This window comes from Lepidochelys kempii, chromosome 3 (assembly GCF_965140285.1).
Source record: "Lepidochelys kempii isolate rLepKem1 chromosome 3, rLepKem1.hap1, whole genome shotgun sequence".
Classification (NCBI taxonomy): domain Eukaryota; kingdom Metazoa; phylum Chordata; order Testudines; family Cheloniidae; genus Lepidochelys; species Lepidochelys kempii.
In genome coordinates, this window is record NC_136382.1 from 557043 (window position 1) to 569637 (window position 12595).

At 50.3% G+C, this 12595-nt stretch overlaps 1 protein-coding gene across 6 annotated transcripts in view; it reads left to right on the plus strand.

Annotated features, from left to right (window-relative positions):
• The window catches only part of IFT172 (intraflagellar transport 172), a 151395-nt gene that overhangs the window by 66517 nt on the left and 72283 nt on the right, over positions 1-12595 (plus strand). For all 6 annotated transcript variants that reach the window (XR_012157848.2, XM_073335396.2, XM_073335398.2 and 3 more), the window contains one exon: positions 931-1043. Coding sequence is in view for 5 of the 6 variants with exons in the window: in XM_073335396.2 (XP_073191497.1) it covers positions 931-1043 (113 nt within the window). In the remaining variant the exon portion in view is untranslated. The remainder of the gene's footprint in view (positions 1-930; positions 1044-12595) is intronic.

Consider the following 12595-nt stretch of genomic DNA (forward strand, 5'->3'; position numbering starts at 1 on the left):
AACATCATGTAGCTAGACAGGCAACAAGAGAAGATACGACCTTTGTTACAGCTTTGTTACTTAGATCTGTCTTTACGTAACGCTTGTGTACCCACCTCCATCTGTCAATTGCTTTTCAGTCTCCATGAGTGGAAGACATATAGACAACCACTCAGTTAAGAAAAAGAGGTTACTTACCTATAGTAAATGATGTTCTTCAATGTGTGTTGTCTATATGTATTCCATGACCCATCCTTCTTCCCCACTATATGAAGGCCTTGCAAGATTTTGGCTGGCGAAGGAACATACTGGCAGTTGGTCCACCCCACCCCTTTATTCTTGGGTGGGATGGATTGTGTGAGTATGTGTAGACCAACGGGGGACCTGCTAGTAAGAAGAAAATGTCTTATCTCTGGTGCTAGGGGGTGCACAATACCTGTGAGTGGAAGACGTACAGACAACACATCTCAAAGGTCATCAGTTACTATAAGGTAAGTAATTTCCCACTTTACTGAAATGTTGGTGTGTTCCAGGGGCGAGGAGACAGAGATTTTCTAGCACACGCTGATCACAGAGAGCAGTTTGGAACCTCTCACTTTGTTGAACAACGCTCTTTGCCTGGGAATTTATTAGTGTTCTGTCTGGTACTAGTTTAAATGTCTCAGGAGATGGATGGGCTTCCATCCTTGGGAGATGAGTCCCTGCCTGACACAGCTCGCTGTCAGGGGACTTATCCTGATATGCAGCTTACATGTCCCTTTCTCAGTGTCATCCCCTTGCTCTGAGTTGTGTCCTCCTTGTACCACCCTAAATAATCCCTCCCCATCCTTCGCCTGCCCACAGACTGAGTGCCTCCTTTGCAGCAAGGCTTCTGGCAGCTCTGCCCTGCCATTCACCTCCTGGCTTGACAGAACATTCTCATACTGAGCCTCTCTTCTTTCCCTTTCCCAGTGGATCTTGTTGGTGGCTACAACATTGGCACCATCAGCCATGACAGCAAGATTGACTGGCTGGAGCTGAATGAGACGGGCCACAAACTTCTCTTCAGGGACAAGAAGATGAGGGTGAGGTGGGAGACAGGCATGTCCAGGGTATGGGGTGTGAGCTGGGCATGCTCAGGAGCAGGGAAGGTGGTGGGTAAGGTGGGTGTCACAGCTCTAATCTAATGTCCCCTGTTGGCCACTTGCCAACTGCCATGAGGGGATCCAGCTGCTCAGTCCCAGGTGTTTTAATGCTCTGGACACTGCGCAGCATCCAAACACTACCACTGCTTGGGGACCTCTAGTCATATTCTCAGAGCACAGCCCCTGTCTAGCACCCTTTCCGGAGAGCTGCTACCACACTGCTCAGCCCCTGGAGTCAGTACTGACCCCTTAGACTTGCCCATAATTTAAATGCACCCTTTCCCCGAACTCCAGCCAGGGTGTGTTTTGGGCCTACAGTTTACCTCTTCAGGGGCACGTGATAGCTGCAACACGTGAAACACACACTTTGCACAGGATTGTAACACCGTTGCTGTTTACATAATCATACGAGAAATACACAGATCTTATAGAAAACAACAAACATCCTGAACACAGTGCTTTACACTGCAGTTGACCTTTTCCTGGAGAGACAGCCAAGTTTCACAGATTTATAGATTCCCAGGCCAGAAGAAACCACTGTGATCACCCAGTCTGCTCCCCTGTCTCACAGAGGCCAGAGAACTTCCCCAAAATCTTTTTGAAAAACATCTAATCTGGATTTTCAAATTGTCACTGATGGAGAATGTACCACAACCCTTGGTAAATTATTCCAGTCGTTAAATACTCTCACCATCAAAAACGTGTGTCCTATTTCCAGTCTGAATTTGTCTAGTTTCAATTTCCAGCCGTTGGATTGTGTTGTGCTTTTCTCTGCTAGATTGACCAACCATTATTAAATATTTGTTCCCCACGCGGTGTCTTGCAGGGGTCAACCCTATGTCTGGTACTATCAATGTTTTCATTAATGACTTGGATAATTGAGTGGAGAGTTTGCTTATAAAATTTGCAGATGATACCACACTGGGAGGGGTTGCAAGCTCTTTGTAGGACAGGATTAGAATTCAGAATGACCTTGACATATTGGAGAATTGGTCTGAAATCAACAAGACGAAATTAAAAAAAGACAAGTGCAAAGTACTTCATTTAGGAAGGAAAAATCAAAAGCACAACTACAAACTGAGGAATAACTGGCTAGGTGGTCATACTGCTGAAAAGGATCTAGGGATTCTTGTGAATCACAAATTGAATAGAAGTCAATAATGTGATGCAGCTGTGAAAAAGGCTAATATTCTGGGATGTATTAACAGGAGTCTTGTATATAAGAGATGGGTGTGATGGGTTGGGTCACAGAAACCCCCTTGAGAACTGTCACCTGATGTGCTGGGACTACCTCTGAGCCCATTTTCCCTGGCAGCTTGGGACTTCAGTGCCTTGCCTGGTTGTGCCAGACATGCTAGCCTACTACAATCACAGACCCAGCTCTGAACCACGTCCCCCAAAAGCTGCAGGCTTAACTGAAAACAGCTTAAGAAGTACTCCTGTCTCCAACACCCAGACACCTAGTTCCCAATGGGATCCAAACCCCAAATAAATCCGTCTTACTCTGTATAAAGCTTATACATAAAGCTTATACATAAATTGTTTGCCCTCTATAACGCTGATAGAGAGATATGCACAGCTGTTTTCTCCCCCAGGAATTAATACTTGCTCTGGGTTAATTAATAAGCAAAACGTGATTTTATTAAATATAAAAAGTAGGATTTAAGTGGTTCCAAGTAATAACAGACAAAACAAAGTGAATTACCAAACAAAATAAAATAAAACACACAAGTCTAAGCCTAATACAGTAAGAAACTAAATGCAGGTAAATCTCACTCTCAGAGATGTTCCAATAAGCTTCTATTACAGACTAGACTTCCTCCTAGTCTGGGTCCAGCAATCACTCACACCCCTGTAGTTACTGTCCTTTGTTCCAGTTTCTTTCAGCCATCTCTTTGGGGTGGAGAGGCTATCCCTTGTGCCAGCTGAAGACAAAATGGAGGGGTTTCCCAGGGGCTTATATAGTCTCTCTCTTGTGAGTGGAAACCCCTCTCTCCCCCTGTGTAGAATCCCAGCTACAAGATGGAGTTTTGGAGTCACATGGGCAAGTCACATGTCCATGCATGACTCAGTTCTCTACAGGAACATTCCCAAGAAAGCTTAGATGTGGATTGGCGTCTATCAAGGAAGCCAAGTGGACCTTCCATTTACTTGAATAACCCCTTCATACTATGTTGACCAAATCTGCCTTAGGTGCTTTCTACTGCAAACCCTTTAAATACAAGCATAGAGCCAACGCTCATAACTTCAGATGGCATCTTTATCAGTGATCTGGATGATGGGATTAATTGCACCCTCAGCAAATTCACAGATGACACTAAGCTGGGGGAGAGGTAGATACGGTGGAGAGTAGGGATAGGGTCCAGAGTGACCTAAACAGATTGGAGGATTGGGCCAAAAGAAATCTGATGAGGTTCAACAAGGACAAGTGCAGAGTCCTGCACTTGGGAAGGAAGAATCCCATGCACTGCTACAGGCTGGGGACCAACTGACTAAGCAGCAGTTCTGCAGAAAAGGACCTGGGGATTACAGTGGACAAGAAGCTGGATGTGAGTCAGCAGTGTGCCCTCATTGCCAAGAAGGTCAACGGCATATTGGGCTGTATTAGTAGGAGCATTGCCAGCAGATCGAGGGAAGTGATTATTCCCCTCTGTTCGGCACTAGTGAGGCCACACCTGGAGTATTGCATCCAGTTTTGGTCCCCCCACTACAGAAGGGATGTGGATAAATTGGAGAGAGTCCAGCGGACGGCAACGAAAATGATTAGGGGGCTGGGACACATGACTTACGAGGAGAGGCTGAGGGAACTGGGGTTATTTAGTCTGCAGAAAAGAAGAGTGAGGGGGGATTTGATAGCAGCCTTTAACTACCTGAAGGGGGGTTCCAAGGAGGATGGAGCTAGTCTGTTCTAGTGGTGGCAGATGACAGAAGAAGGAGCAGTGGTCTCAAGTTGCAGTGGTGGAAGTCTAGGTTGGATATTAGGAAACACTATTTCACTAGGAGGGTGGTGAAGCACTGGAATGGGTTCCCTAGCGAGGTGGTGGAATCTCCATCCTTAGAGGTTTTTAAGGCCCGGCTTGACAAAGCCCTGGCTGGGATGATTTAGCTGGGGATTGGTCCTACTTTGAACAGGGGGTTGGACTAGATAGCTCCTGAGGTCTCTTCCAACCTTGATATTCTACAATTCTATGAACCTGACCTAGGAGGAAAGGTTACAAAAACTGGGCATGTTTCATCTTGAGAAAAGAAGGGGCAGGGGGAGGTGATTACAGTCTTCAGCTATGCTTGGGGCTGTTATAAAAAGGATGGCGATCAGTTGTTCTCCATTTCCACAGAAAGTAGGACAAGACATAATGGTCGTTAATCTGCAGCAAGGACGATTTAAGTTATACGTTAGGAAAAACTTTCTAAATCTCAGGGTAGTTAAGCTATGAAATAGGCTTCCAAGGGAGGTTGTAGAATCCACGTAATTGGAAATTTTAAAAAGCATGTTGGACAAACACCTGTCAGGGTTGGTCTAGGGTTACTGGTCCTGCCACGGTGCAGGGGCTGGATTGACTGTTAAAAACCAGGGAACAAATCCCTAACTGGTTGTGAGTTCTAAACGTAGATTTCACCAACCACCTGCACCAAGGGCAAATTTCTCAGGTACTTTAATAGCTTTAACACAGAGTCACAGACAGTCCCCTTGGGTTCTCCAGTCTTTCTTGCCACCTAGGTGAGCGTATCTCTGTGTTAGATGGCCCCTTGCACCAAAAATCACAGCGATAATCAGGTTACTCCTCATCCCAAAGGACCAGTCATCCCAGGTCAATTGCACTTTAGATCTGACACCAAAGACAACACTTGTAGCCTTATAGTAAAACTATATGAAGATGTATTAAATTGGAAAAGGAAATCAGAGAGCTATTTACAAGATTAAAGCAAGCAAACATTAACTCATTCATGTGTCTCAGTCTTAGGTATGAAAAGGTAATACAGGCTTCTATAATCAGCAAGTTCTATTTGAGCTTTAGGGCTAGCCCAGGTTAAGCAGCTGGGGATTTCTTGCTTATGTTTAGAAACACCTTGCTTCCTCCCCTGAGTCCAAGGAGCATAGGTTTTTATCCCTCTCCTGTCATGTGCTCTGAGCTTCAAACTCAGTTGATGGGACTTGGGAGGAGTCCACTGGCACGACTCATCTTCACAGGGAGGAGAGCAGAACAAAAATAAGAGTCTTTAGTCCTTTTGTTGACAATTCCTCAGCCCAGATGTAGGGAATTTCCAGTTGTAAGATTCACCCATATCCTGTCTGGTATCCATGGGTCTCCTCTTTCGGGAGGGGCATAACTGTTTCTGTAGAAGAGAGCAGCTCTTCCCACTAATTAATGTGTGTGATAATTCATACAGCCACAGAGGTTCACAGGGCAACCGCTCAAATATTACATTACAGTGTGGAGCACAGATAGCTCAATAAGATTTATGCAGCAGCAACTCACAAGTGTTCAATAGAGTTTGAACACTAATCACTTCCTTGTAATTCTATCAATTTTTTTTTGTTTTATCAATATTAACCCACAAGTGAGCCGACAGAGTCCAGCTACGTGTCTGTCATTGTCCAGTTGAGACATGGAGACCCTGGCATGAACTGGCACTTGGCCTGTCAGTGTCACAGTATACATTTACATTTAGCTGTATTGAAATGCATGCTGTTTGCTTGCATCCTGTTTACCAAGTGGTACAGATTGCTGTGAATCAGTGACCTGTCCTTTTCATTGTTTACCTCTCCCTCAATTTTTGTGTCCTCTGCAAATTTTATCAGTGATGGTTTTATGTTTTCTTCCAGTTCATTGATAAAAATGTTAAATAACAGGGCCAAGATCAATCCCTGCAGGACCCCACTGGAAACACACCCACTCAGTGACAATTCCCTGTTTGTAATTACATTTTGAAACCTTGAATGCAGTGTTGTTGTAGCTGTGTCAGTCCCAGGATATTAGAGAGACAAGATGGATGAGGTGATATTTTTTTATTGGACCAACTTCTAGTGGTGAGGGAGACACGCTTTCGCGCTACAAAGAGCTCTTCTTCAGGTCTGGGAAAGGCACTCACAGACAGCGTCACAGCTAAATGCAAGGTGGAACAGATAGTTCTTCTTCGAGTGATTGCTCATGTGTATACCACAATGGGTGTGCGTGCTTGCCACGTGCACCGGTGCTGGAAGTTTTTCCCCTAGCAGTACCCGCAGGGGGGAGCGCCCCCCACAGCCCCTGGAGTGGTGCCTGCCTGGCGTGGTGTAAGGGGAGCTGCGCACTCCCCCCACCCTCAGTTCCTTCTTGCCGCCAGTGAAGGTGCATTGGGACTGCTGTGCTCCAGCTTTGCTGTAGCTCGTCCCCAGAACTGTTCGTTCGTTCAGCGTTAGTACCTGTAGTTAGTTAGCTGTTTTGTTAGTTTAGTTAGTCAGTGAGCCCAGGCCGGGGCATGCCCCGCGCCCCGGGGTTTAAGTCGTGCGGCTCTTGTAGGCATTCTATGCCATGAAGTGACCCGCATACAGGTTGTTTGCACTGCTTGGGAGAAATCCATATCAGTGAAAGATGCAAGATTTGCAAGTCGTTTAAGCCTTGGACCAAAAGAGAAAGGGACATTAGGCTCTGGGCCATCCTGATGGAGTTGGCGCTGACTCCAACCCCAGCATGCCGCTCCGAACCGGTACCCGGCATCACAGCGTCAGTACGCGGCGACCCTCCAGTGCCATTGACCAGTTGGCACTGCTCCCTGTTCATGGGGCATGCTAAGAGGGCCAGGAAGACTCCCTTTTCGCAGCGGCACCGAGGGAAGTCTGGGACAGAGGCTAGGCCCATGTCGGGCAGCTCTGACTCACGTTGAGCGGAGTAGCCCGGCCCCTTTGGAACAGGCCTCTCCGGATGTCCAGATGCTGTCCACGCCTGAAGCCCTCCAGGTGGCCCAGGACGTTATGTCCATGCTGGTGCCCGGAGCTCCGCCGATATCGGCCCCGCAGTTGCCTCCAGCCCGGTCTCGGTCGAGGGAATGTTCCCGACGCTGATTGCCGCCCAGCAATCGCTCGGGGCAGAGTCCAGGTGGATCGCCCTCAACACTGACCAGACTGTCTGGCTGGGTTCTAGCCGGCCAGGACTCACGGCACCGCTTGACCTCAAGGAGCAAATATCAGCGGGACCGCGGCAGGCATCACCATCGGTCCTTGTCTTGGAGAGGGCACCGCAGTCCGGCACGGTCATTGACGCTGTTCCCGCTCGGACTCCCGCTCCAAGTATCTGCCAAGACAACGCAGCCTCAGGCGTCGATCGCCAGCGTTGCGCCGTTGTGGGTCCGCCTGTCGAGGCCATTCTCGGAGCAGCTGTTACCACGGTTACCGGTCCTCCACGTCGAGATCGCTGTCCCACGGTCGTCATAGATCCCGGCACCACCGCTCCTCCCGGTCCAGAGACAGCAGCAGATCTTACGCCAGCCTGGTCTCCGTTCGTAGCCGTCCTTCGATGGGCCAGGCCAGCCAACACGAACAGCCGGCCCCGCCGGTGCCACGGCAGGTGCAGCGGCACCAAGCGCCATGGCCAGCCCAATGGTACCCGTGGGCACCATGGCCTCCGGCGCAGCCCCCGGTGGGAGCTCGCTCGGTGGCCGGAGCTTCAGAGGCACTGTCGGCCTCCCTCTCCAGACCCCAAAGGAAGGAATCGGTGGCATGTGCGTCCTCGGCACCGTGCCCGGAGTCTGACGAGGTGGTGGACCCTCCGGTGCCGGCCGACACCCAGAGCACCGCACCAGCCTCTTCGCCCCGCCCGGAGGAGGCAATTGCGGCCCTGCCCACCTCCATCCCGCTGGAGGTCTTCAGGGCCCACCAAGAACTCTTAAAGAGGGTGGCAGAAAGCCTCCACCTCCAGGCAAAGGAGATGGAGGAGACCCTCAGACTCCCTGTTTAATGTTTTGTCACCATTGGCACTGGGTAGGGTGCCTTGCCTCTCCATGAAGGGGTGGCTAAGATTTCAAATGCCCTGTGGCAAACGCTAGCCTCATTGGCCCCGTCTCTAAAAAGGAAAAACGCAAGTACTTTGTACCCGCTAAGGGGCATGAGTACTTGTATACCCACCTGGTGCCCAACTCCCTGGTGTCGGTCAACCACTGGGAACAGCAGGGTCAGTCAGCCCCAAAGAACAAAGATTCTCGGAGACTGGACTCTTTGGGAAGGAAAGTTTATTCATCTTTGAGCTTCCAGTTACGAGTGGCAAACCATCAGGCTCTCCTGGGCCGGTACAAATTCAATCTGTGGGGCTCCCTGTCCAAGTTTGAGGACTCCCTCCAGGAGTGTGATAGGAAGGAGTTCAAGGCGCAAGTGTTGGGTCACATGTTGGTGTGCACGTACATGGTCCATTACACCAGACGCAGGATGATGCCCCTCCAGCTCTGGTTGGCCTCAAAGTTCTCCCAGGCCATGGACAGGATGGACAAGGTCCTCACCGTGCTGGACTCTATGATCACCTCCCTACGGTGGTGGTCTTCCCCAAACAACATGCTCCAAGGGGTCACATTCAGGGACAGGTCACTGGAGCTGGTGTCCGATGCTTGGGACCTGGATTGGGAGGCCCATGTGGGGAACTTTCAGACCCAAGGCCTGTGGTCAGCTCAAGACCTGACCGTACATATAAACGTCAAGGAGCTCAGGACAGTGCATGGCCTGGATGGCCTTCCACTCACACCTGGAGGGCAAGGTGGTCAGGATCCTCACGGACAACACGGCCTCAATGTTCTATATCAACAGGCAAGGCAGGGCCCGATCCTCTGCCCTCTGCCGTGAAGCCCTCAGGCTGTGGGACTTCTGTATAGCCCACGATATCCACCTGAAGGCCTTCCACCTGCCGGGCGCCCGGAATGAGAGGGCGGATCTCTCGAGCAGGGACTTTTCCTCGCAACACAAGTGGTCCCTCAACCCGGAAGTGGCCCACCTGCTCTTCTGAAGGTGGGGAACTCCCCAGGTGGACCTGTTCGTGACTCGGCAGAACCGTTGATGCCCCCGGTTCTGCTCCAGGGGAGGTCTGGGGAGGGGCACTGTCTCCGATGCCTTTCTCCTGTCCTGGTCAGGCTGACTTCTCTACGCCTTTCCCCCATTCTCTCTAATCAGCAGGGTCATGGAAATATAAAGACAGACAAGGCCCGAGTCCTCCTGATTGCCCCGGCGTCGCCCAAGCAGCATTGGTACGGGACCCTCACGGGCCTGGCAGTAGCCATTGCCACTCTGCCCGGATCTGCTCTCTCAGGACTAGGGCCGCCTCCTCCATCCCAACCTGGCGGCTCTTCACCTCACGGCGTGGCTGCTCAGTGGTTAGGTGGAGAGGAAAGGATGTGCTCAGAGCAGGTTCAGCGCGTCCACCGTAGACAGCCCTCCACTCGCCGCGCTTATTTGGCGTTTATTCGGCCAAGTGGTCCCGGTTTTCTAGGTGGGCAGCAGACTAGGGTGTCTCCTCGATGACCGCCCCAGTCCAGCTTATCTTTGATTACCTCCTCCACCTGAGGGCTCAGGGCCTGGCGCCCTCATCAGTCAAGGTGCACCTGGCAGCCATATCAGCCTTCCATCCGCCGGTGCAAGGGCACACGGTATTTTCCCATGCTATGACTGGCCGGTTCGTTAAGAGTTTGGACCCTCTTTTTCCGTATTGTAGACCCGTGGTCCTGCAGTGGGACCTAAACCTGGTGTTGGCTCATCTCACAGGGCCCCTGTTTGAACCATTGGCCACGTGCTCCTGGTCTCACCTCTCATGAAAGGTGGCCTTCCTGGTAGCTATCACATCATCTAGGCAAGTCTCGGAGCTCAGGGCCCTGACCTCTGAGCCACCATACACTGTCTTTCATAAAGACAAGGTCCAGCTCACGCCCCGCGTTCCTCCTGAAGGTGGTCTCCGCCTACCACATGGGTCAGGACATTTTTCTACCGGTCCTCTGCCCCAAGCCTCATGCATCCAGTGAGGAGCGCCATCGCCACATGCTTGATGTGCGGCGGGCTCTGGCTTTCTACCTCAAGCGGATCAAGCCGTTCAGAAAGTCCTCGCAACTATTCGTCGCCTCGGCTGAGCGCGTGACGGCCCAGCCAATTTCCACTCAGCGGCTTTCCAATTGGATCGCTTCATGCATCCATTCCTGTTATGAGCTGGCGAGTGTCCTGCCACCCATTGGGAGGGCACACTTGACTTGGGTGCAGGCCTCATCAGCTGCCTTCGTGGCCCACGTCCCCATCCAGGACATTTGTAGGGCCGCCACGTTGTCTTCGGTTCACACGTTCACTGCGCACTATGCGATCATCCCCCAAACCAGGGATGACGTCGGGTTCAGCAGGGCTGTCTTCCGTCCTGGGAACTTGTGAACTCCTACCCACCTCCAACAGATATAGCTTGGAATCACCTATTGTGGAATACACATGAGCAATCGCTCAAAGAAGAAAAGACAGTTACCTTTTCCGTAACTGGTGTTCTTCAAGATGTGTTGCTCATGTCTGTTCCACCCCCTTCCCCTCTGTTGGAGTTTTCTGGCAAGAAGGAACTGAGGGTGGGAGGAGCGCGCAGCTCCCCTTATACCGCGCCAGGCAGGCGCCACTCCAGGGGTTGCGGGGGGGGGGGGCGCTCCCCCCCTACGGGTACTGCTAGGGGAAAAACTTCCGGCACCAGTGCACATGGGGAGCACGCACACCTATTGTGGAACAGACGTGAGCAGCACCTCTTGAGGAACACCAGTTACGGAAAAGGTAATTGGTCTTTTCAGCATAAGTAGTTAGCACGTATTGTAAGAGACCATTCAAGGTGAAGTGGCCTGTTAACACCGTTGTGGTCATAGGACAAAAAGGGGGGGTTAGTGGGTTGCAGATTGTTGTAATAAGCCAGAAATCCAGTGTCTTCATTAAGACCATGATTTTTAGTGTCTAGCAGAGTTATGAATTTAAGGTCCCAGGCTCGTCTTTTGAAAGTCTGGTGCAGGTTTCCTTTGAGGCTGAGGGCTGGTAAGAGGAGACCCATCAATACCAGACAGGCTACAAGCTATCTTATAACTGTCTGGTAATCATAGAATCATAGAATATCAGGGTTGGAAGGGACCCCAGAAGGTCATCTAGTTCAACCCCCTGCTTGAAGCAGGACCAATTCCCAATTAAATCATCCCAGCCAGGGCTTTGTCAAGCCTGACCTTAAAAACCTCTAAGGAAGGAGATTCTACCACCTCCCTAGGTAACGCATTCCAGTGTTTCACCACCCTCTTAGTGAAAAAGTTTTTCCTAATATCCAATCTAAACCTCTCCCACTGCAACTTGAGACCATTACTCCTCGTTCTGTCGTCTGCTACCATTGAGAACAGTCTAGAGCCATCCTCTTTGAATCCCCTTTCAGGTAGTTGAAAGCAGCTATCAAATCCCCCCTCATTCTTCTCTTCTGCAGGCTAAACAATCCCAGCTCCCTCAGCCTCTCCTCATAAGTCATGTGTTCTAGACTCCTAATCATTTTTGTTGCCCTTCGCTGGACTCTCTCCAATTTATCCACATCCTTCTTGTAGTGTGGGGCCCAAAACTGGACACAGTACTCCAGATGAGGCCTCACCAATGTCGAATAGAGGGGAACGATCATGTCCCTCGATCTGCTCGCTATGCCCCTACTTATACATCCCAAAATGCCATTGGCCTTCTTGGCAACAAGGGCACACTGCTGACTCATATCCAGCTTCTCATCCACTGTCACCCCTAGGTCCTTTTCCGCAGAACTGCTGCCTAGCCATTCGGTCCCTCGTCTGTAGCGGTGCATTGGATTCTTCCATCCTAAGTGCAGGACCCTGCACTTATCCTTATTGAACCTCATCAGATTTCTTTTGGCCCAATCCTCCAATTTGTCTAGGTCCTTCTGTATCCTATCCCTCCCCTCCAGCGTATCTACCACTCCTCCCAGTTTAGTATCATCCGCAAATTTGCTGAGAGTGCAATCCACACCATCCTCCAGATCATTTATGAAGATATTGAACAAAACCGGCCCCAGGACCGACCCTTGGGGCACTCCACTTGATACCGGCTGCCAACTAGACATGGAGCCATTGATCACTACCCGTTGAGCCCGACAATCTAGCCAGCTTTCTACCCACCTTATAGTGCATTCATCCAGCCCATACTTCCTTAACTTGCTGACAAGAATACTGTGAGAGACCGTGTCAAAAGCTTTGCTAAAGTCAAGAAACAATACATCCACTGCTTTCCCTTCATCCACAGAACCAGTAATCTCATTATAAAAGGCGATTAGATTAGTCAGACATGACCTTCCCTTGGTGAATCCATGCTGGCTGTTCCTGATCACTTTCCTCTCATGCAAGTGCTTCAGGATTGATTCTTTGAGGACCTGCTCCATGATTTTTCCAGGGACTGAGGTGAGGCTGACTGGCCTGTAGTTCCCAGGATCTTCCTTCTTCCCTTTTTTAAAGATTGGCACTACATTAGCCTTTTTCCAGTCATCCGGGACTTC